The 26,287-nt window shown below is 29.8% G+C and overlaps 1 protein-coding gene across 3 annotated transcripts in view; it reads left to right on the top strand.

Moving 5' to 3' along the window:
• LOC137064358 (ras-related protein Rab-19) overlaps positions 1-26,287 on the top strand; it is a 250,078-nt gene that overhangs the window by 7,774 nt on the left and 216,017 nt on the right. The window contains exon 4 of one of the 3 annotated variants that reach the window (XM_067435717.1): positions 129-2,840. The exons of the other annotated variants lie outside the window; for them this stretch is intronic. Coding sequence (XP_067291818.1) covers positions 129-488 — 360 coding nt within the window. The 3' untranslated portion in view covers positions 489-2,840. Of the gene's footprint in view, positions 1-128; positions 2,841-26,287 lie in introns of those variants that run through there. 3 annotated transcript variants of the gene reach the window in all.

Raw genomic sequence — 26,287 nt, 5'->3', positions numbered from 1 at the left:
TTTCTCAGTCTAAAAGGCACCAAATTCAAAAATAATTTCACATTTCTACTACATAAATGACCCAGTTTAAATACAAAGCTTAACATGAAATCACTGAAGTAACCCTTTAACTCGGATGCATTGTACAGGAAGGATCAGAGCAGGCTCTACCACCTGAGGAGACTGAGGTCTTTTGGAGTGCAGGGGCACCTGAGGAGACACTCCTGAGGACCTTCTATGGCTCTGTGGTGGCATCAGCCATCCTGTATGGGGTGATCTGCTGGGGTAGCATTTTTACTGAGAAGAAGAGGAGGAAGCTGGACAAGGTCATCAGGAAGTCCACTTCTGTCCTAGGCTGTCCCTTGGACTCAGTGCGGGATGTGGGTGAAAGAAAGGTCCTGGCAAAACAGTCATCTATGCTGGTCCATGAGTCACACCCAAGCAGCAAACTCCCCCAGTTTCTGTTGAAGCCAATACAGAAGAGAATTATACTGCAATTCCTCGACTGAAGGGGGCAGAATCTCATTGAGCCTCATGTTAAAATTCCCAACTTTACAGCAGAAAAAAACATGTTTACAGCCTGGTACAAATTGTGGTTTTGGTCTATATGGCTAATTTTGCCCTTCATGACAACTGTGAGGGGGTGATTTTTTTATAACCCATTCGTTTACATTATATAAAACCTTAAAGTTCTGCATAATTAAGGGTGTGGCCACTTTGAGTGACAGGTGGATAGCCATTTATCTGCTGTCTGTTAGTCATTGCATCACCTCAGCTCCGCCCATAACCCACCTCTTTGCCCATTTTCTGTTACCCGGGAGTGACACGCGATGACGCGTTCAAAACTATGGAAAGCCAACAGGGCCAAAACACGTGAAACTGACACGTTAACACGTGATTGCGTGTTTACACGTCAGTTTCACATGTTTTGGCACGGTTGGCCTTCCATACAAAACTGCACATCAGAATCCTATGGGTGATGTCACGGACACTACGTCCATATTTTTTTTACAGTCCATGAGTCACACCCCATGCAGGACACACCGTCAGCTATGGAGAGCAGCTTCAGTGACAGACTGCTCCATCCTCTGCGTGTGAAGGAGAGATTGCGCAGGTCTTTTCTTACTGCTGCTGTCAGACTGTACAATGAACACTGCTAACATAAAACTCTTTTTACTGCTGCGATATTTTTGTACTGTTTAACTGTGTAATTTTTTTAACGTGTGATACATGTTAGCATTAACTTTGTATAGTCTATTTAAGTTGTATGTTTTATCTTAGAGTGTGTAATACTGCTATTTTATTATTTGTACCCCTGCTGTTGCTAATTGCAATTTCCCCACTGAGGGACAAATAAAAACTTAACAAACAAACTTTAGTGAACATTAAAGTTGAGGTAACTGGATCCGTGCAGGTCTTAAGTCAGACCTAATATTCTGTGTGATTTTAATGTTAATCAAACAACAATGAAAAATAGAAAACCACCCCATGCTTGGCTAAATAACTTTAATGTATTTATTAAGAATCAATGTAGCCTATAGTTCATTTATAGAGTAAAGACTAAGCTGTTTTTTTAAAATATATATTTGATTATTTAATGTATTTTTGGACTTGCTACTTTTAAATAGACCTATAGCTGAAAAATAAATATTTTTTGAATTTTTGCATGTTTAGCTTATTTTTAAAAACAAATATAAAATTAAAAATCTATATTGTAATTATAAAAGTACATTTAAAAAAATATTGAATTACTCATATCAAGAAATATGATTTTGGTCATCCCAACCTGTTCAGTAAACGTAAACATTTTGTATTTAATTTAGTTCTACCTAAATAGTTTTTGTTGTTTTGTTGGGGACAAAAGAAAATACAAAAAAAGTTTTTTTAAGTAATTGCAAACATATCAACATATATATTGAATATTTTAAACATTTTGACAATATCGAAATATATATTTTTTTTAGATATCGCCCAGCCCTAATTACGATAGTGGGTACTATTACATTAAAGTGAAATTATGCATTTATAACAGTCAAAATGGACAAAATTTCAAAATTACGACAGTGGATACTTAGGCTGTGACCTATGACTTTTATTTTGGAGGACTGCACACAATCTAGATGCCGGCAAAATAACATCAGTTATGCCAAATCTTTGGTAACTTTTCTGCTTATGTGGTGTCATATGCCATTTCTGTCCCTCTAATTGTTTTGTTATATAATTTGGTTATATTTGTTGTGTATCTTTTGTTGTTTGATTGTTCGTTTGTTTTGTCTCAATGAATAATGCTTTGTTATATGATTTAATATTCAAAGGATAAACCCCACAAAGTTAGAAGCGTTAAGAGTTTATTTCCCATGTAACAAACCAACTTATACATATGAAACACAGTTGTACTTACATTAGGTGTCATTACCCAACTGCCAAATCATTTTCAGTGACATCACAAAGGGAAATCAGCTAAACTAAAACTTCCAATGCATTTTTATTTGCAATGTTTGAATGAATTACTTTAATCAATAGTGTGATTCATATGTTGCATGCTAAAACCATTTTTTATATATATTTGTATAGTTTTATCTTGCTTTAGAATTCCTCCACATGGTATGTTCTAAGTGGGAAGGGCCTAACTCCATAAAGGGTCTCTTGGTAGCCATTTTGGAAAAAAGGTTTGGAGTATGATGGAAAGTTTGCATGTGGCAGTACCTGTAGTATTTTTGGGCCTGGATATAGGCATAGCCAGAATACATATGTGAACATGTATGTTTTTTTTTACTTTATTGCTTTGCCTTGTTTCTTGTCACTGTCTATATATTTGCATTTTGCTTGGGAACCATAATTTTTGCACCAAAATAAACAAACTGGACTGTATATTCCTTTTCATTGTCATTTGATTTTACACATTTGCCGGGACACACTAACAATACTATTACATAAAAAAAGCAAAAATTCAATTATCACATGAAGTAAAAAACTGACAAAAATTCTAAATTATGAGAGTATATGCTATTATATAAAAGTGGAAATTATTAAATTCTCACATGAAGTCAAGATGAACAAAAATTCAAAATTATGAGAGTGTATACTATCACATAAAAGTGGATTTATTAAATTATCACATGAAGTCAAAATGGACAAAAATTCAAAATTTCGACAGTGTATACGATTACGTAAAAGGGCAAATTATTCAATTATCACACACAAAACTTTTTTTAAACTAAAATTCAAAATTACGACAGTGTGTGACATAAAAGTGCAAATTATTCAATTATCACATGAAGTCAAAATGGACAAAAATTCTAAATTACGACAGTGTATACTATTACATAAAAGTGCAAATTATTCAATTATCACATGAAGTCAAAATGGACAAATTCAAAATTACAACAGTGTATACTATTACATTAAAAAAGCAATTTATTCAATTATCACATGAAGTCAAAATGGACAAAAAAATCTAAGTTACGACAGTGTATACTATGACATAAAAGTGCAAATTAATCAATTATCACATGAAGTCAAAATGGACAAAAAATCTAAATTACGACAGTGTATACTATGACATAAAAGTGCAAATTATTCAATCATCACATGAAGTCAAAATGGACACAAATTCTAAATTACGACAGTGTATACTATGACAGAAAAGTGCAAATTATTCAATTTTCACATGAAGTAAAAAATGGACCAAAATTCAAAATTACGACAGTGTATACTATGACATAAAAGTCTAAATTATTCAATTATCAGATGAAGTCAAAATGGACAAAAATTCTAAATTACGACAGTGTATACTATTACATAAAAGTGCAATTTATTCAATTATCACATGAAGTCAAAATGGACACAAATTCAAAATTACGACAGTGTATACTATAACATAAAAGTGCAAATTATTCAATCATCACATGGAGTCAAAATGGACAAATATTCAAAATTACAACAGTGTATACTATGACAGAAAAGTGCAAATTATTCAATTATTACAGGTAGTCAAAATGGACAAAAATTCTAAATTACGACAGTGTATACCATGACAGAAAAGTGCAAATTATTTAATTATCAAATGAAGTCAAAATGGACAAAAATTCTAAATTACGACAGTGTATACCATGACAGAAAAGTGCAAATTATTCAATTATCACATGAAGTCAAAATGGACAAAAATTCTAAATTACGACAGTGTATACTATGACAGAAAAGTGCAAATTATTCAATTATCACATGAAGTCAAAATGGACAAAAATTCTAAATTACGACAGTGTATACTATAACATTAAAGTGCAAATTATTCAATCATCACATGGAGTCAAAATGGACAAAAATTCAAAATTACGACAGTGTATACTATGACAAAAAAGTGCAAATTATTCAATTATCACATGAAGTCAAAATGGACAAAAATTCTAAATTACGACAGTGTATACTATGACATAAAAGTGCAAATTATTCAATTATCACGAAGTCAAAATGGACAAAAAAATCTAAGTTACGACAGTGTATACTATGACATAAAAGTGCAAATTAATCAATTATCACATGAAGTCAAAATGGACAAAAATTCTAAATTACGACAGTGTATACCATGACAGAAAAGTGCAAATTATTCAATTATCACAGGAAGTCAAAATGGACAAAAATTCTAAATTACGACAGTGTATACCATGACAGAAAAGTGCAAATTATTCAATTATCACAGGAAGTCAAATTGGACAAAAATTCTAAATTACGACAGTGTATACCATGACAGAAAAGTGCAAATTATTCAATTATTACAGGAAGTCAAAATGGACAAAAATTCTAAATTACGAAAGTGTATACCATGACAGAAAAGTGCAAATTATTTAATTATCATATGAAGTCAAAATGGACAAAAATTCTAAATTACGACAGTGTATACCATGACAGAAAAGTGCAAATTATGCAATTATCACATGAAGTCAAAATGGACAAAAATTCTAAATTACGACAGTGTATACCATGACAGAAAAGTGCAAATTATTCAATTATCACATGAAGTCATAATGGACAAAAATTCCAAATTACGACAGTGTATACCATGACAGAAAAGTGCAAATTATTAAATTATCACATGTAGTCAAAATGGACAAAAATTCTAAATTACGACAGTGTATACCATGACAGAAAAGTGCAAATTATTCAGTTATCACATGAAGTCAAAATGGACAAAAATTCTAAATTACGACAGTGTATACCATGACAGAAAAGTGCAAATTATTCAATTATCACGAAGTCAAAATGGACAAAAATTCTAAATTACGACAGTGTATACCATGACAGAAAAGTGCATATTATTCAATTATCACATGTAGTCAAAATGGACAAAAATTCTAAATTACGACAGTGTATACCATGACAGAAAAGTGAAAATTATTCAATTATCACAGGAAGTCAAAATGGACAAAAATTCTAAATTACGACAGTGTATACCATGACAGAAAAGTGCAAATTATTCAATTATCACAGGAAGTCAAAATGGACAAAATTTCTAAATTACGACAGTGTATACCATGACAGAAAAGTGCAAATTATTCAATTATCACAGGAAGTCAAATTGGACAAAAATTCTAAATTACGACAGTGTATACCATGACAGAAAAGTGCAAATTATTCAATTATCACAGGAAGTCAAAATGGACAAAAATTCTAAATTACGACAGTGTATACCATGACAGAAAAGTGCAAATTATTCAATTATCACAGGAAGTCATAATGGACAAAAATTCCAAATTACGACATTGTATACCATGACAGAAAAGTGCAAATTATTCAATTATCAAATGAAGTCAAAATGGACAAAAATTCTAAATTACGACAGTGTATACCATGACAGAAAAGTGCAAATTATTCAATTATCACAGGAAGTCAAAATGGACAAAAATTCTAAATTACGACAGTGTATACCATGACAGAAAAGTGCAAATTATTCAATTATCACAGGAAGTCAAATTGGACAAAAATTCTAAATTACGACAGTGTATACCATGACAGAAAAGTGCAAATTATTCAATTATTACAGGTAGTCAAAATGGACAAAAATTCTAAATTACGACAGTGTATACCATGACAGAAAAGTGCAAATTATTTAATTATCATATGAAGTCAAAATGGACAAAAATTCTAAATTACGACAGTGTATACCATGACAGAAAAGTGCAAATTATTCAATTATCACATGAAGTCAAAATGGACAAAAATTCTAAATTACGACAGTGTATACTATGACAGAAAAGTGCAAATTATTCAATTATCACGAAGTCAAAATGGACAAAAATTCTAAATTACGACAGTGTATACCATGACAGAAAAGTGCAAATTATTCAATTATCACATGAAGTCAAAATGGACAAAAATTCTAAATTACGACAGTGTATACCATGACAGAAAAGTGCAAATTATTCAATTATCACATGTAGTCAAAATGGACAAAAATTCTAAATTACGACAGTGTATACCATGACAGAAAAGTGCAAATTATTCAATTATCACAGGAAGTCAAAATGGACAAAATTTCTAAATTACGACAGTGTATACCATGACAGAAAAGTGCAAATTATTCAATTATCACAGGAAGTCAAAATGGACAAAAATTCTAAATTACGACAGTGTATACCATGACAGAAAAGTGCAAATTATTCAATTATCACAGGAAGTCAAATTGGACAAAAATTCTAAATTACGACAGTGTATACCATGACAGAAAAGTGCAAATTATTCAATTATCACAGGAAGTCAAAATGGACAAAAATTCTAAATTACGACAGTGTATACCATGACAGAAAAGTGCAAATTATTCAATTATCACAGGAAGCCAAATTGGACAAAAATTCTAAATTACGACAGTGTATACCATGACAGAAAAGTGCAAATTATTCAATTATTACAGGTAGTCAAAATGGACAAAAATTCTAAATTACGACAGTGTATACCATGACAGAAAAGTGCAAATTATTTAATTATCATATGAAGTCAAAATGGACAAAAATTCTAAATTACGACAGTGTATACCATGACAGAAAAGTGCAAATTATTCAATTATCACATGAAGTCAAAATGGACAAAAATTCTAAATTACGACAGTGTATACCATGACAGAAAATTGCAAATTATTCAATTATCACATGAAGTCAAAATGGACAAAAATTCTAAATTACGACAGTGTATACCATGACAGAAAAGTGCAAATTATTCAATTATCACATGAAGTCAAAATGGACAAAAATTCTAAATTACGACAGTGTATACCATGACAGAAAAGTGCAAATTATTCAATTATCACATGAAGTCAAAATGGACAAAAATTCTAAATTACGACAGTGTATACCATGACAGAAAAGTGCAAATTATTCAATTATCACAGGAAGTCAAATTGGACAAAAATTCTAAATTACGACAGTGTATACCATGACAGAAAAGTGCAAATTATTCAATTATCACAGGAAGTCAAAATGGACAAAAATTCTAAATTACGACAGTGTATACCATGACAGAAAAGTGCAAATTATTCAATTATCACAGGAAGTCAAAATGGACAAAAATTCTAAATTACGACAGTGTATACCATGACAGAAAAGTGCAAATTATTCAATTATCACATTAAGTCAAAATGGACAAAAATTCTAAATTACGACACTGTATACCATGACAGAAAAGTGCAAATTATTCAATTATCACATGAAGTCAAAATGGACAAAAATTCTAAATTACGACAGTGTATACCATGACAGAAAAGTGCAAATTATTCAATTATCACATGTAGTCAAAATGGACAAAAATTCTAAATTACGACAGTGTATACCATGACAGAAAAGTGCAAATTATTCAATTATCACATGAAGTCAAAATGGACAAAAATTCTAAATTACGACAGTGTATAGCATGACAGAAAAGTGCAAATTATTCAATTATCACAGGAAGTCAAATTGGACAAAAATTCTAAATTACGACAGTGTATACCATGACAGAAAAGTGCAAATTATTCAATTATCACAGGAAGTCAAAATGGACAAAAATTCTAAATTACGACAGTGTATACCATGACAGAAAAGTGCAAATTATTCCATTATCACAGGAAGTCATAATGGACAAAAATTCTAAATTACGACATTGTATACCATGACAGAAAAGTGCAAATTATTCAATTATCACATGAAGTCAAAATGGACAAAAATTCTAAATTACGACAGTGTATACCATGACAGAAAAGTGCAAATTATTCAATTATCACAGGAAGTCAAAATTGACAAAAATTCTAAATTACGACAGTGTATACCATGACAGAAATGTGCAAATTATTCAATTATCACAGGAAGTCAAAATGGACAAAAATTCTAAATTACGACAGTGTATACCATGACAGAAAAGTGCAAATTATTCAATTATCACAGGAAGTCAAATTGGACAAAAATTCTAAATTACGACAGTGTATACCATGACAGAAAAGTGCAAATTATTCAATTATCACAGGAAGCCAAATTGGACAAAAATTCTAAATTACGACAGTGTATACCATGACAGAAAAGTGCAAATTATTCAATTATCACAGGAAGTCAAAATGGACAAAAATTCTAAATTACGACAGTGTATACCATGACAGAAAAGTGCAAATTATTCAATTATCACAGGAAGTCATAATGGACAAAAATTCTAAATTACGACATTGTATACCATGACAGAAAAGTGCAAATTATTCAATTATCACATGAAGTCAAAATGGACAAAAATTCTAAATTACGACAGTGTATACCATGACAGAAAAGTGCAAATTATTCAATTATCACATGAAGTCAAAATGGACAAAAATTCTAAATTATGACAGTGTATACTATGCCAGAAAAGTGCAAATTATTCAATTATCACATGAAGTCAAAATGGACAAAAATTCTAAATTACGACAGTGTATACCATGACAGAAAAGTGCAAATTATTCAATTATCACATGAAGTCAAAATGGACAAAAATTCTAAATTACGACAGTGTATACCATGACAGAAAAGTGCAAATTATTCAATTATCACATGTAGTCAAAATGGACAAAAATTCTAAATTACGACAGTGTATACCATGACAGAAAAGTGCAAATTATTCAATTATCACAGGAAGTCAAAATGGACAAAAATTCTAAATTACGACAGTGTATACCATGACAGAAAAGTGCAAATTATTCAATTATCACAGGAAGTCAAAATGGACAAAATTTCTAAATTACGACAGTGTATACCATGACAGAAAAGTGCAAATTATTCAATTATCACAGGAAGTCAAATTGGACAAAAATTCTAAATTACGACAGTGTATACCATGACAGAAAAGTGCAAATTATTCAATTATCACAGGAAGTCAAAATGGACAAAAATTCTAAATTACGACAGTGTATACCATGACAGAAAAGTGCAAATTATTCAATTATCACAGGAAGTCAAATTGGACAAAAATTCTAAATTACGACAGTGTATACCATGACAGAAAAGTGCAAATTATTCAATTATTACAGGTAGTCAAAATGGACAAAAATTCTAAATTACGACAGTGTATACCATGACAGAAAAGTGCAAATTATTTAATTATCATATGAAGTCAAAATGGACAAAAATTCTAAATTACGACAGTGTATACCATGACAGAAAAGTGCAAATTATTCAATTATCACATGAAGTCATAATGGACAAAAATTCCAAATTACGACAGTGTATACCATGACAGAAAAGTGCAAATTATTAAATTATCACATGTAGTCAAAATGGACAAAAATTCTAAATTACGACAGTGTATACCATGACAGAAAAGTGCAAATTATTCAATTATCACATGAAGTCAAAATGGACAAAAATTCTAAATTACGACAGTGTATACCATGACAGAAAAGTGCAAATTATTCAATTATCACGAAGTCAAAATGGACAAAAATTCTAAATTACGACAGTGTATACCATGACAGAAAAGTGCATATTATTCAATTATCACATGTAGTCAAAATGGACAAAAATTCTAAATTACGACAGTGTATACCATGACAGAAAAGTGAAAATTATTCAATTATCACAGGAAGTCAAAATGGACAAAAATTCTAAATTACGACAGTGTATACCATGACAGAAAAGTGCAAATTATTCAATTATCACAGGAAGTCAAAATGGACAAAATTTCTAAATTACGACAGTGTATACCATGACAGAAAAGTGCAAATTATTCAATTATCACAGGAAGTCAAATTGGACAAAAATTCTAAATTACGACAGTGTATACCATGACAGAAAAGTGCAAATTATTCAATTATCACAGGAAGTCAAAATGGACAAAAATTCTAAATTACGACAGTGTATACCATGACAGAAAAGTGCAAATTATTCAATTATCACAGGAAGTCATAATGGACAAAAATTCCAAATTACGACATTGTATACCATGACAGAAAAGTGCAAATTATTCAATTATCAAATGAAGTCAAAATGGACAAAAATTCTAAATTACGACAGTGTATACCATGACAGAAAAGTGCAAATTATTCAATTATCACAGGAAGTCAAAATGGACAAAAATTCTAAATTACGACAGTGTATACCATGACAGAAAAGTGCAAATTATTCAATTATCACAGGAAGTCAAATTGGACAAAAATTCTAAATTACGACAGTGTATACCATGACAGAAAAGTGCAAATTATTCAATTATTACAGGTAGTCAAAATGGACAAAAATTCTAAATTACGACAGTGTATACCATGACAGAAAAGTGCAAATTATTTAATTATCATATGAAGTCAAAATGGACAAAAATTCTAAATTACGACAGTGTATACCATGACAGAAAAGTGCAAATTATTCAATTATCACATGAAGTCAAAATGGACAAAAATTCTAAATTACGACAGTGTATACCATGACAGAAAAGTGCAAATTATTCAATTATCACATGAAGTCAAAATGGACAAAAATTCTAAATTACGACAGTGTATACCATGACAGAAAAGTGCAAATTATTCAATTATCACAGGAAGTCAAATTGGACAAAAATTCTAAATTACGACAGTGTATACCATGACAGAAAAGTGCAAATTATTCAATTATCACAGGAAGTCAAAATGGACAAAAATTCTAAATTACGACAGTGTATACCATGACAGAAAAGTGCAAATTATTCAATTATCACATGTAGTCAAAATGGACAAAAATTCTAAATTACGACAGTGTATACCATGACAGAAAAGTGCAAATTATTCAATTATCACAGGAAGTCAAAATGGACAAAAATTCTAAATTACGACAGTGTATACCATGACAGAAAAGTGCAAATTATTCAATTATCACAGGAAGTCAAAATGGACAAAATTTCTAAATTACGACAGTGTATACCATGACAGAAAAGTGCAAATTATTCAATTATCACAGGAAGTCAAATTGGACAAAAATTCTAAATTACGACAGTGTATACCATGACAGAAAAGTGCAAATTATTCAATTATCACAGGAAGTCAAAATGGACAAAAATTCTAAATTACGACAGTGTATACCATGACAGAAAAGTGCAAATTATTCAATTATCACAGGAAGTCAAATTGGACAAAAATTCTAAATTACGACAGTGTATACCATGACAGAAAAGTGCAAATTATTCAATTATTACAGGTAGTCAAAATGGACAAAAATTCTAAATTACGACAGTGTATACCATGACAGAAAAGTGCAAATTATTTAATTATCATATGAAGTCAAAATGGACAAAAATTCTAAATTACGACAGTGTATACCATGACAGAAAAGTGCAAATTATTCAATTATCACATGAAGTCATAATGGACAAAAATTCCAAATTACGACAGTGTATACCATGACAGAAAAGTGCAAATTATTAAATTATCACATGTAGTCAAAATGGACAAAAATTCTAAATTACGACAGTGTATACCATGACAGAAAAGTGCAAATTATTCAATTATCACATGAAGTCAAAATGGACAAAAATTCTAAATTACGACAGTGTATACCATGACAGAAAAGTGCAAATTATTCAATTATCACGAAGTCAAAATGGACAAAAATTCTAAATTACGACAGTGTATACCATGACAGAAAAGTGCATATTATTCAATTATCACATGTAGTCAAAATGGACAAAAATTCTAAATTACGACAGTGTATACCATGACAGAAAAGTGAAAATTATTCAATTATCACAGGAAGTCAAAATGGACAAAAATTCTAAATTACGACAGTGTATACCATGACAGAAAAGTGCAAATTATTCAATTATCACAGGAAGTCAAAATGGACAAAATTTCTAAATTACGACAGTGTATACCATGACAGAAAAGTGCAAATTATTCAATTATCACAGGAAGTCAAATTGGACAAAAATTCTAAATTACGACAGTGTATACCATGACAGAAAAGTGCAAATTATTCAATTATCACAGGAAGTCAAAATGGACAAAAATTCTAAATTACGACAGTGTATACCATGACAGAAAAGTGCAAATTATTCAATTATCACAGGAAGTCATAATGGACAAAAATTCCAAATTACGACATTGTATACCATGACAGAAAAGTGCAAATTATTCAATTATCAAATGAAGTCAAAATGGACAAAAATTCTAAATTACGACAGTGTATACCATGACAGAAAAGTGCAAATTATTCAATTATCACAGGAAGTCAAAATGGACAAAAATTCTAAATTACGACAGTGTATACCATGACAGAAAAGTGCAAATTATTCAATTATCACAGGAAGTCAAATTGGACAAAAATTCTAAATTACGACAGTGTATACCATGACAGAAAAGTGCAAATTATTCAATTATTACAGGTAGTCAAAATGGACAAAAATTCTAAATTACGACAGTGTATACCATGACAGAAAAGTGCAAATTATTTAATTATCATATGAAGTCAAAATGGACAAAAATTCTAAATTACGACAGTGTATACCATGACAGAAAAGTGCAAATTATTCAATTATCACATGAAGTCAAAATGGACAAAAATTCTAAATTACGACAGTGTATACTATGACAGAAAAGTGCAAATTATTCAATTATCACGAAGTCAAAATGGACAAAAATTCTAAATTACGACAGTGTATACCATGACAGAAAAGTGCAAATTATTCAATTATCACATGAAGTCAAAATGGACAAAAATTCTAAATTACGACAGTGTATACCATGACAGAAAAGTGCAAATTATTCAATTATCACATGTAGTCAAAATGGACAAAAATTCTAAATTACGACAGTGTATACCATGACAGAAAAGTGCAAATTATTCAATTATCACAGGAAGTCAAAATGGACAAAATTTCTAAATTACGACAGTGTATACCATGACAGAAAAGTGCAAATTATTCAATTATCACAGGAAGTCAAAATGGACAAAAATTCTAAATTACGACAGTGTATACCATGACAGAAAAGTGCAAATTATTCAATTATCACAGGAAGTCAAATTGGACAAAAATTCTAAATTACGACAGTGTATACCATGACAGAAAAGTGCAAATTATTCAATTATCACAGGAAGTCAAAATGGACAAAAATTCTAAATTACGACAGTGTATACCATGACAGAAAAGTGCAAATTATTCAATTATCACAGGAAGCCAAATTGGACAAAAATTCTAAATTACGACAGTGTATACCATGACAGAAAAGTGCAAATTATTCAATTATTACAGGTAGTCAAAATGGACAAAAATTCTAAATTACGACAGTGTATACCATGACAGAAAAGTGCAAATTATTTAATTATCATATGAAGTCAAAATGGACAAAAATTCTAAATTACGACAGTGTATACCATGACAGAAAAGTGCAAATTATTCAATTATCACATGAAGTCAAAATGGACAAAAATTCTAAATTACGACAGTGTATACCATGACAGAAAATTGCAAATTATTCAATTATCACATGAAGTCAAAATGGACAAAAATTCTAAATTACGACAGTGTATACCATGACAGAAAAGTGCAAATTATTCAATTATCACATGAAGTCAAAATGGACAAAAATTCTAAATTACGACAGTGTATACCATGACAGAAAAGTGCAAATTATTCAATTATCACATGAAGTCAAAATGGACAAAAATTCTAAATTACGACAGTGTATACCATGACAGAAAAGTGCAAATTATTCAATTATCACAGGAAGTCAAATTGGACAAAAATTCTAAATTACGACAGTGTATACCATGACAGAAAAGTGCAAATTATTCAATTATCACAGGAAGTCAAAATGGACAAAAATTCTAAATTACGACAGTGTATACCATGACAGAAAAGTGCAAATTATTCAATTATCACAGGAAGTCAAAATGGACAAAAATTCTAAATTACGACAGTGTATACCATGACAGAAAAGTGCAAATTATTCAATTATCACTTTAAGTCAAAATGGACAAAAATTCTAAATTACGACACTGTATACCATGACAGAAAAGTGCAAATTATTCAATTATCACATGAAGTCAAAATGGACAAAAATTCTAAATTACGACAGTGTATACCATGACAGAAAAGTGCAAATTATTCAATTATCACATGTAGTCAAAATGGACAAAAATTCTAAATTACGACAGTGTATACCATGACAGAAAAGTGCAAATTATTCAATTATCACATGAAGTCAAAATGGACAAAAATTCTAAATTACGACAGTGTATAGCATGACAGAAAAGTGCAAATTATTCAATTATCACAGGAAGTCAAATTGGACAAAAATTCTAAATTACGACAGTGTATACCATGACAGAAAAGTGCAAATTATTCAATTATCACAGGAAGTCAAAATGGACAAAAATTCTAAATTACGACAGTGTATACCATGACAGAAAAGTGCAAATTATTCCATTATCACAGGAAGTCATAATGGACAAAAATTCTAAATTACGACATTGTATACCATGACAGAAAAGTGCAAATTATTCAATTATCACATGAAGTCAAAATGGACAAAAATTCTAAATTACGACAGTGTATACCATGACAGAAAAGTGCAAATTATTCAATTATCACAGGAAGTCAAAATTGACAAAAATTCTAAATTACGACAGTGTATACCATGACAGAAATGTGCAAATTATTCAATTATCACAGGAAGTCAAAATGGACAAAAATTCTAAATTACGACAGTGTATACCATGACAGAAAAGTGCAAATTATTCAATTATCACAGGAAGTCAAATTGGACAAAAATTCTAAATTACGACAGTGTATACCATGACAGAAAAGTGCAAATTATTCAATTATCACAGGAAGCCAAATTGGACAAAAATTCTAAATTACGACAGTGTATACCATGACAGAAAAGTGCAAATTATTCAATTATTACAGGTAGTCAAAATGGACAAAAATTCTAAATTACGACAGTGTATACCATGACAGAAAAGTGCAAATTATTTAATTATCATATGAAGTCAAAATGGACAAAAATTCTAAATTACGACAGTGTATACCATGACAGAAAAGTGCAAATTATTCAATTATCACATGAAGTCAAAATGGACAAAAATTCTAAATTACGACAGTGTATACCATGACAGAAAAGTGCAAATTATTCAATTATCACATGAAGTCAAAATGGACAAAAATTCTAAATTACGACAGTGTATACCATGACAGAAAAGTGCAAATTATTCAATTATCACATGAAGTCAAAATGGACAAAAATTCTAAATTACGACAGTGTATACCATGACAGAAAAGTGCAAATTATTCAATTATCAAATGAAGTCAAAATGGACAAAAATTCTAAATTACGACAGTGTATACCATGACAGAAAAGTGCAAATTATTCAATTATCACAGGAAGTCAAATTGGACAAAAATTCTAAATTACGACAGTGTATACCATGACAGAAAAGTGCAAATTATTCAATTATCACAGGAAGTCAAAATGGACAAAAATTCTAAATTACGACAGTGTATACCATGACAGAAAAGTGCAAATTATTCAATTATCACAGGAAGTCAAAATGGACAAAAATTCTAAATTACGACAGTGTATACCATGACAGAAAAGTGCAAATTATTCAATTATCACATGAAGTCAAAATGGACAAAAATTCTAAATTACGACAGTGTATACTATGACAGAAAAGTGCAAATTATTCAATTATCACATGAAGTCAAAATGGACAAAAATTCTAAATTACGACAGTGTATACCATGACAGAAAAGTGCAAATTATTCAATTATCACATGTAGTCAAAATGGACAAAAATTCTAAATTACGACAGTGTATACCATGACAGAAAAGTGCAAATTATTCAATTATCACATGAAGTCAAAATGGACAAAAATTCTAAATTACGGCAGTGTATAGCATGACAGAAAAGTGCAAATTATTCAATTATCACAGGAAGTCAAATTGGACAAAAATTCTAAATTACGACAGTGTATACCATGACAGAAAAGTGCAAATTATTCAATTATCACAGGAAGTCAAAATGGACAAAAATTCTAAATTACGACAGTGTATACCATGTCAGAAAAGTGCAAATTATTCAATTATCACAGGAAGTCAAATTGGACAAAAATTCTAAATTACGACAGTGTATACCATGACAGAAAAGTGCAAATTATTCAATTATTACAGGTAGTCAAAATGGACAAAAATTCTAAATTACGACAGTGTATACCATGACAGAAAAGTGCAAATTATTTAATTATCATATGAAGTCAAAATGGACAAAAATTCTAAATTACGACAGTGTATACCATGACAGAAAAGTGCAAATTATTCAATTATCACATGAAGTCATAATGGACAAAAATTCCAAATTACGACAGTGTATACCATGACAGAAAAGTGCAAATTATTAAATTATCACATGTAGTCAAAATGGACAAAAATTCTAAATTACGACAGTGTATACCATGACAGAAAAGTGCAAATTATTCAATTATCACATGAAGTCAAAATGGACAAAAATTCTAAATTACGACAGTGTATACCATGACAGAAAAGTGCAAATTATTCAATTATCACGAAGTCAAAATGGACAAAAATTCTAAATTACGACAGTGTATACCATGACAGAAAAGTGCATATTATTCAATTATCACATGTAGTCAAAATGGACAAAAATTCTAAATTACGACAGTGTATACCATGACAGAAAAGTGAAAATTATTCAATTATCACAGGAAGTCAAAATGGACAAAAATTCTAAATTACGACAGTGTATACCATGACAGAAAAGTGCAAATTATTCAATTATCACAGGAAGTCAAAATGGACAAAATTTCTAAATTACGACAGTGTATACCATGACAGAAAAGTGCAAATTATTCAATTATCACAGGAAGTCAAATTGGACAAAAATTCTAAATTACGACAGTGTATACCATGACAGAAAAGTGCAAATTATTCAATTATCACAGGAAGTCAAAATGGACAAAAATTCTAAATTACGACAGTGTATACCATGACAGAAAAGTGCAAATTATTCAATTATCACAGGAAGTCATAATGGACAAAAATTCCAAATTACGACATTGTATACCATGACAGAAAAGTGCAAATTATTCAATTATCAAATGAAGTCAAAATGGACAAAAATTCTAAATTACGACAGTGTATACCATGACAGAAAAGTGCAAATTATTCAATTATCACAGGAAGTCAAAATGGACAAAAATTCTAAATTACGACAGTGTATACCATGACAGAAAAGTGCAAATTATTCAATTATCACAGGAAGTCAAATTGGACAAAAATTCTAAATTACGACAGTGTATACCATGACAGAAAAGTGCAAATTATTCAATTATTACAGGTAGTCAAAATGGACAAAAATTCTAAATTACGACAGTGTATACCATGACAGAAAAGTGCAAATTATTTAATTATCATATGAAGTCAAAATGGACAAAAATTCTAAATTACGACAGTGTATACCATGACAGAAAAGTGCAAATTATTCAATTATCACATGAAGTCAAAATGGACAAAAATTCTAAATTACGACAGTGTATACTATGACAGAAAAGTGCAAATTATTCAATTATCACGAAGTCAAAATGGACAAAAATTCTAAATTACGACAGTGTATACCATGACAGAAAAGTGCAAATTATTCAATTATCACATGAAGTCAAAATGGACAAAAATTCTAAATTACGACAGTGTATACCATGACAGAAAAGTGCAAATTATTCAATTATCACATGTAGTCAAAATGGACAAAAATTCTAAATTACGACAGTGTATACCATGACAGAAAAGTGCAAATTATTCAATTATCACAGGAAGTCAAAATGGACAAAATTTCTAAATTACGACAGTGTATACCATGACAGAAAAGTGCAAATTATTCAATTATCACAGGAAGTCAAAATGGACAAAAATTCTAAATTACGACAGTGTATACCATGACAGAAAAGTGCAAATTATTCAATTATCACAGGAAGTCAAATTGGACAAAAATTCTAAATTACGACAGTGTATACCATGACAGAAAAGTGCAAATTATTCAATTATCACAGGAAGTCAAAATGGACAAAAATTCTAAATTACGACAGTGTATACCATGACAGAAAAGTGCAAATTATTCAATTATCACAGGAAGCCAAATTGGACAAAAATTCTAAATTACGACAGTGTATACCATGACAGAAAAGTGCAAATTATTCAATTATTACAGGTAGTCAAAATGGACAAAAATTCTAAATTACGACAGTGTATACCATGACAGAAAAGTGCAAATTATTTAATTATCATATGAAGTCAAAATGGACAAAAATTCTAAATTACGACAGTGTATACCATGACAGAAAAGTGCAAATTATTCAATTATCACATGAAGTCAAAATGGACAAAAATTCTAAATTACGACAGTGTATACCATGACAGAAAATTGCAAATTATTCAATTATCACATGAAGTCAAAATGGACAAAAATTCTAAATTACGACAGTGTATACCATGACAGAAAAGTGCAAATTATTCAATTATCACATGAAGTCAAAATGGACAAAAATTCTAAATTACGACAGTGTATACCATGACAGAAAAGTGCAAATTATTCAATTATCACATGAAGTCAAAATGGACAAAAATTCTAAATTACGACAGTGTATACCATGACAGAAAAGTGCAAATTATTCAATTATCACAGGAAGTCAAATTGGACAAAAATTCTAAATTACGACAGTGTATACCATGACAGAAAAGTGCAAATTATTCAATTATCACAGGAAGTCAAAATGGACAAAAATTCTAAATTACGACAGTGTATACCATGACAGAAAAGTGCAAATTATTCAATTATCACAGGAAGTCAAAATGGACAAAAATTCTAAATTACGACAGTGTATACCATGACAGAAAAGTGCAAATTATTCAATTATCACATTAAGTCAAAATGGACAAAAATTCTAAATTACGACACTGTATACCATGACAGAAAAGTGCAAATTATTCAATTATCACATGAAGTCAAAATGGACAAAAATTCTAAATTACGACAGTGTATACCATGACAGAAAAGTGCAAATTATTCAATTATCACATGTAGTCAAAATGGACAAAAATTCTAAATTACGACAGTGTATACCATGACAGAAAAGTGCAAATTATTCAATTATCACATGAAGTCAAAATGGACAAAAATTCTAAATTACGACAGTGTATAGCATGACAGAAAAGTGCAAATTATTCAATTATCACAGGAAGTCAAATTGGACAAAAATTCTAAATTACGACAGTGTATACCATGACAGAAAAGTGCAAATTATTCAATTATCACAGGAAGTCAAAATGGACAAAAATTCTAAATTACGACAGTGTATACCATGACAGAAAAGTGCAAATTATTCCATTATCACAGGAAGTCATAATGGACAAAAATTCTAAATTACGACATTGTATACCATGACAGAAAAGTGCAAATTATTCAATTATCACATGAAGTCAAAATGGACAAAAATTCTAAATTACGACAGTGTATACCATGACAGAAAAGTGCAAATTATTCAATTATCACAGGAAGTCAAAATTGACAAAAATTCTAAATTACGACAGTGTATACCATGACAGAAATGTGCAAATTATTCAATTATCACAGGAAGTCAAAATGGACAAAAATTCTAAATTACGACAGTGTATACCATGACAGAAAAGTGCAAATTATTCAATTATCACAGGAAGTCAAATTGGACAAAAATTCTAAATTACGACAGTGTATACCATGACAGAAAAGTGCAAATTATTCAATTATCACAGGAAGCCAAATTGGACAAAAATTCTAAATTACGACAGTGTATACCATGACAGAAAAGTGCAAATTATTCAATTATTACAGGTAGTCAAAATGGACAAAAATTCTAAATTACGACAGTGTATACCATGACAGAAAAGTGCAAATTATTTAATTATCATATGAAGTCAAAATGGACAAAAATTCTAAATTACGACAGTGTATACCATGACAGAAAAGTGCAAATTATTCAATTATCACATGAAGTCAAAATGGACAAAAATTCTAAATTACGACAGTGTATACCATGACAGAAAAGTGCAAATTATTCAATTATCACATGAAGTCAAAATGGACAAAAATTCTAAATTACGACAGTGTATACCATGACAGAAAAGTGCAAATTATTCAATTATCACATGAAGTCAAAATGGACAAAAATTCTAAATTACGACAGTGTATACCATGACAGAAAAGTGCAAATTATTCAATTATCAAATGAAGTCAAAATGGACAAAAATTCTAAATTACGACAGTGTATACCATGACAGAAAAGTGCAAATTATTCAATTATCACAGGAAGTCAAATTGGACAAAAATTCTAAATTACGACAGTGTATACCATGACAGAAAAGTGCAAATTATTCAATTATCACAGGAAGTCAAAATGGACAAAAATTCTAAATTACGACAGTGTATACCATGACAGAAAAGTGCAAATTATTCAATTATCACAGGAAGTCAAAATGGACAAAAATTCTAAATTACGACAGTGTATACCATGACAGAAAAGTGCAAATTATTCAATTATCACATGAAGTCAAAATGGACAAAAATTCTAAATTACGACAGTGTATACTATGACAGAAAAGTGCAAATTATTCAATTATCACATGAAGTCAAAATGGACAAAAATTCTAAATTACGACAGTGTATACCATGACAGAAAAGTGCAAATTATTCAATTATCACATGTAGTCAAAATGGACAAAAATTCTAAATTACGACAGTGTATACCATGACAGAAAAGTGCAAATTATTCAATTATCACATGAAGTCAAAATGGACAAAAATTCTAAATTACGACAGTGTATAGCATGACAGAAAAGTGCAAATTATTCAATTATCACAGGAAGTCAAATTGGACAAAAATTCTAAATTACGACAGTGTATACCATGACAGAAAAGTGCAAATTATTCAATTATCACAGGAAGTCAAAATGGACAAAAATTCTAAATTACGACAGTGTATACCATGACAGAAAAGTGCAAATTATTCCATTATCACAGGAAGTCATAATGGACAAAAATTCTAAATTACGACATTGTATACCATGACAGAAAAGTGCAAATTATTCAATTATCACATGAAGTCAAAATGGACAAAAATTCTAAATTACGACAGTGTATACCATGACAGAAAAGTGCAAATTATTCAATTATCACAGGAAGTCAAAATTGACAAAAATTCTAAATTACGACAGTGTATACCATGACAGAAATGTGCAAATTATTCAATTATCACAGGAAGTCAAAATGGACAAAAATTCTAAATTACGACAGTGTATACCATGACAGAAAATTGCAAATTATTCAATTATCACAGGAAGTCAAATTGGACAAAAATTCTAAATTACGACAGTGTATACCATGACAGAAAAGTGCAAATTATTCAATTATTACAGGTAGTCAAAATGGACAAAAATTCTAAATTACGAAAGTGTATACCATGACAGAAAAGTGCAAATTATTTAATTATCATATGAAGTCAAAATGGACAAAAATTCTAAATTACGACAGTGTATACCATGACAGAAAAGTGCAAATTATTCAATTATCACATGAAGTCAAAATGGACAAAAATTCTAAATTACGACAGTGTATACTATGACAGAAAAGTGCAAATTATTCAATTATCACATGAAGTCAAAATGGACAAAAATTCTAAATTACGACAGTGTATACCATGACAGAAAAGTGCAAATTATTCAATTATCACAGGAAGTCAAAATGGACAAAAATTCTAAATTACGACAGTGTATACCATGACAGAAAAGTGCAAATTATTCAATTATCACAGGAAGTCAAAATGGACAAAAATTCTAAATTACGACAGTGTATACCATGACAGAAAAGTGCAAATTATTCAATTATCACATGAAGTCAAAATGGACAAAAATTCTAAATTACGACAGTGTATACCATGACAGAAAAGTGCAAATTATTCAATTATCACATGTAGTCAAAATGGACAAAAATTCTAAATTACGACAGTGTATACCATGACAGAAAAGTGCAAATTATTCAATTATCACATGAAGTCAAAATGGACAAAAATTCTAAATTACGACAGTGTATAGCATGACAGAAAAGTGCAAATTATTCAATTATCACAGGAAGTCAAATTGGACAAAAATTCTAAATTACGACAGTGTATACCATGACAGAAAAGTGCAAATTATTCAATTATCACAGGAAGTCAAAATGGACAAAAATTCTAAATTACGACAGTGTATACCATGACAGAAAAGTGCAAATTATTCAATTATCACATGAAGTCAAAATGGACAAAAATTCTAAATTACGACAGTGTATACCATGACAGAAAAGTGCAAATTATTCAATTATCACAGGAAGTCAAAATTGACAAAAATTCTAAATTACGACAGTGTATACCATGACAGAAATGTGCAAATTATTCAATTATCACAGGAAGTCAAAATGGACAAAAATTCTAAATTACGACAGTGTATACCATGACAGAAAATTGCAAATTATTCAATTATCACAGGAAGTCAAATTGGACAAAAATTCTAAATTACGACAGTGTATACCATGACAGAAAAGTGCAAATTATTCAATTATTACAGGTAGTCAAAATGGACAAAAATTCTAAATTACGAAAGTGTATACCATGACAGAAAAGTGCAAATTATTTAATTATCATATGAAGTCAAAATGGACAAAAATTCTAAATTACGACAGTGTATACCATGACAGAAAAGTGCAAATTATTCAATTATCACATGAAGTCAAAATGGACAAAAATTCTAAATTACGACAGTGTATACTATGACAGAAAAGTGCAAATTATTCAATTATCACATGAAGTCAAAATGGACAAAAATTCTAAATTACGACAGTGTATACCATGACAGAAAAGTGCAAATTATTCAATTATCACATGAAGTCAAAATGGACAAAAATTCTAAATTACGACAGTGTATACCATGACAGAAAAGTGCAAATTATTCAATTATCACAGGAAGTCAAATTGGACAAAAATTCTAAATTACGACAGTGTATACTATGACAAAAAAGTGCAAATTATTCAATCATCACATGGAGTCAAAATGGACAAAAAATCTAAGTTACGACAGTGTATACTATGACATAAAAGTGCAAATTAATCAATTATCACATGAAGTCAAAATGGACAAAAAATCGAAATTACGACAGTGTATACTATTACATAAAAGTGCAAATTATTCAATTATAACATGAAGTCAAAATGGACAAATTCAAAATTACGACAGTGTATACTATTACATAAAAAAGCAATTTATTCAATTTTCACATGAAGTCAAAATGGACAAAAATTCAAAATTATGACAGTGTATACTATTACATAAAAGTGCAATTTATTCAATTATCACATGAAGTCAAAATGGACAAAAATTCTAAATTACGACAGTGTATACTATTACATAAAAGTGCAATTTATTCAATTATCACATGAAGTTAAAATGGAAACAAATTCTAAATTACGACAGTGTATACCATGACAGAAAAGTGCAAATTATTCAATTATCACAGGAAGTCAAAATGGACAAAAATTCTAAATTACGACAGTGTATACCATGACAGAAAAGTGCAAATTATTCAATTATCACAGGAAGTCAAAATGGACAAAAATTCTAAATCATGACAGTGTATACTATTACATAAAAGTGCAATTTATTCAATTATCACATGAAGTCAAAATGGACAAAAATTCTAAATTACGACAGTGTATACTATTACCTAAAAGTGCAATTTATTCAATTATCACATGAAGTTAAAATGGACACAAATTCTAAATTACGACAGTGTATACCATGACAGAAAAGTGCAAATTATTCAATTATCACAGGAAGTCAAAATGGACAAAAATTCTAAATTACGACAGTGTATACCATGACAGAAAAGTGCAAATTATTCAATTATCACATGAAGTCAAAATGGACAAAAATTCTAAATTACGACAGTGTATACCATGACAGAAAAGTGCAAATTATTCAATTATCACATGTAGTCAAAATGGACAAAAATTCTAAATTACGACAGTGTATACCATGACAGAAAAGTGCAAATTATTCAATTATCACATGAAGTCAAAATGGACAAAAATTCTAAATTACGACAGTGTATAGCATGACAGAAAAGTGCAAATTATTCAATTATCACAGGAAGTCAAATTGGACAAAAATTCTAAATTACGACAGTGTATACCATGACAGAAAAGTGCAAATTATTCAATTATCACAGGAAGTCAAAATGGACAAAAATTCTAAATTACGACAGTGTATACCATGACAGAAAAGTGCAAATTATTCAATTATCACATGAAGTCAAAATGGACAAAAATTCTAAATTACGACAGTGTATACCATGACAGAAAAGTGCAAATTATTCAATTATCACATGAAGTCAAAATGGACAAAAATTCTAAATTACGACAGTGTATACCATGACAGAAAAGTGCAAATTATTCAATTATCACAGGAAGTCAAAATTGACAAAAATTCTAAATTACGACAGTGTATTCCATGACAGAAATGTGCAAATTATTCAATTATCACAGGAAGTCAAAATGGACAAAAATTCTAAATTACGACAGTGTATACCATGACAGAAAATTGCAAATTATTCAATTATCACAGGAAGTCAAATTGGACAAAAATTCTAAATTACGACAGTGTATACCATGACAGAAAAGTGCAAATTATTCAATTATTACGTGTAGTCAAAATGGACAAAAATTCTAAATTACGAAAGTGTATACCATGACAGAAAAGTGCAAATTATTTAATTATCATATGAAGTCAAAATGGACAAAAATTCTAAATTACGACAGTGTATACCATGACAGAAAAGTGCAAATTATTCAATTATCACATGAAGTCAAAATGGACAAAAATTCTAAATTACGACAGTGTATACTATGACAGAAAAGTGCAAATTATTCAATTATCACATGAAGTCAAAATGGACAAAAATTCTAAATTACGACAGTGTATACCATGACAGAAAAGTGCAAATTATTCAATTATCACATGAAGTCAAAATGGACAAAAATTCTAAATTACGACAGTGTATACCATGACAGAAAAGTGCAAATTATTCAATTATCACAGGAAGTCAAATTGGACAAAAATTCTAAATTACGACAGTGTATACTATGACAAAAAAGTGCAAATTATTCAATCATCACATGGAGTCAAAATGGACAAAAAATCTAAGTTACGACAGTGTATACTATGACATAAAAGTGCAAATTAATCAATTATCACATGAAGTCAAAATGGACAAAAAATCGAAATTACGACAGTGTATACTATTACATAAAAGTGCAAATTATTCAATTATAACATGAAGTCAAAATGGACAAATTCAAAATTACGACAGTGTATACTATTACATAAAAAAGCAATTTATTCAATTTTCACATGAAGTCAAAATGGACAAAAATTCAAAATTATGACAGTGTATACTATTACATAAAAGTGCAATTTATTCAATTATCACATGAAGTCAAAATGGACAAAAATTCTAAATTACGACAGTGTATACCATGACAGAAAAGTGCAAATTATTCAATTATCACAGGAAGTCAAAATGGACAAAAATTCTAAATTACGACAGTGTATACTATGACAGAAAAGTGCAAATTATTTAATTATCATATGAAGTCAAAATGGACAAAAATTCTAAATTACGACAGTGTATACCATGACAGAAAAGTGCAAATTATTCAATTATCACATGAAGTCAAAATGGACAAAAATTCTAAATTACGACAGTGTATACTATGACAGAAAAGTGCA

The sequence above is a fragment of the Pseudorasbora parva genome, chromosome 25 (assembly GCF_024679245.1).
Source record: "Pseudorasbora parva isolate DD20220531a chromosome 25, ASM2467924v1, whole genome shotgun sequence".
Taxonomy (NCBI): domain Eukaryota; kingdom Metazoa; phylum Chordata; class Actinopteri; order Cypriniformes; family Gobionidae; genus Pseudorasbora; species Pseudorasbora parva.
Note: the sequence above shows the minus strand (reverse complement) of the source record. Positions and strands in the feature narration are given on the sequence as shown.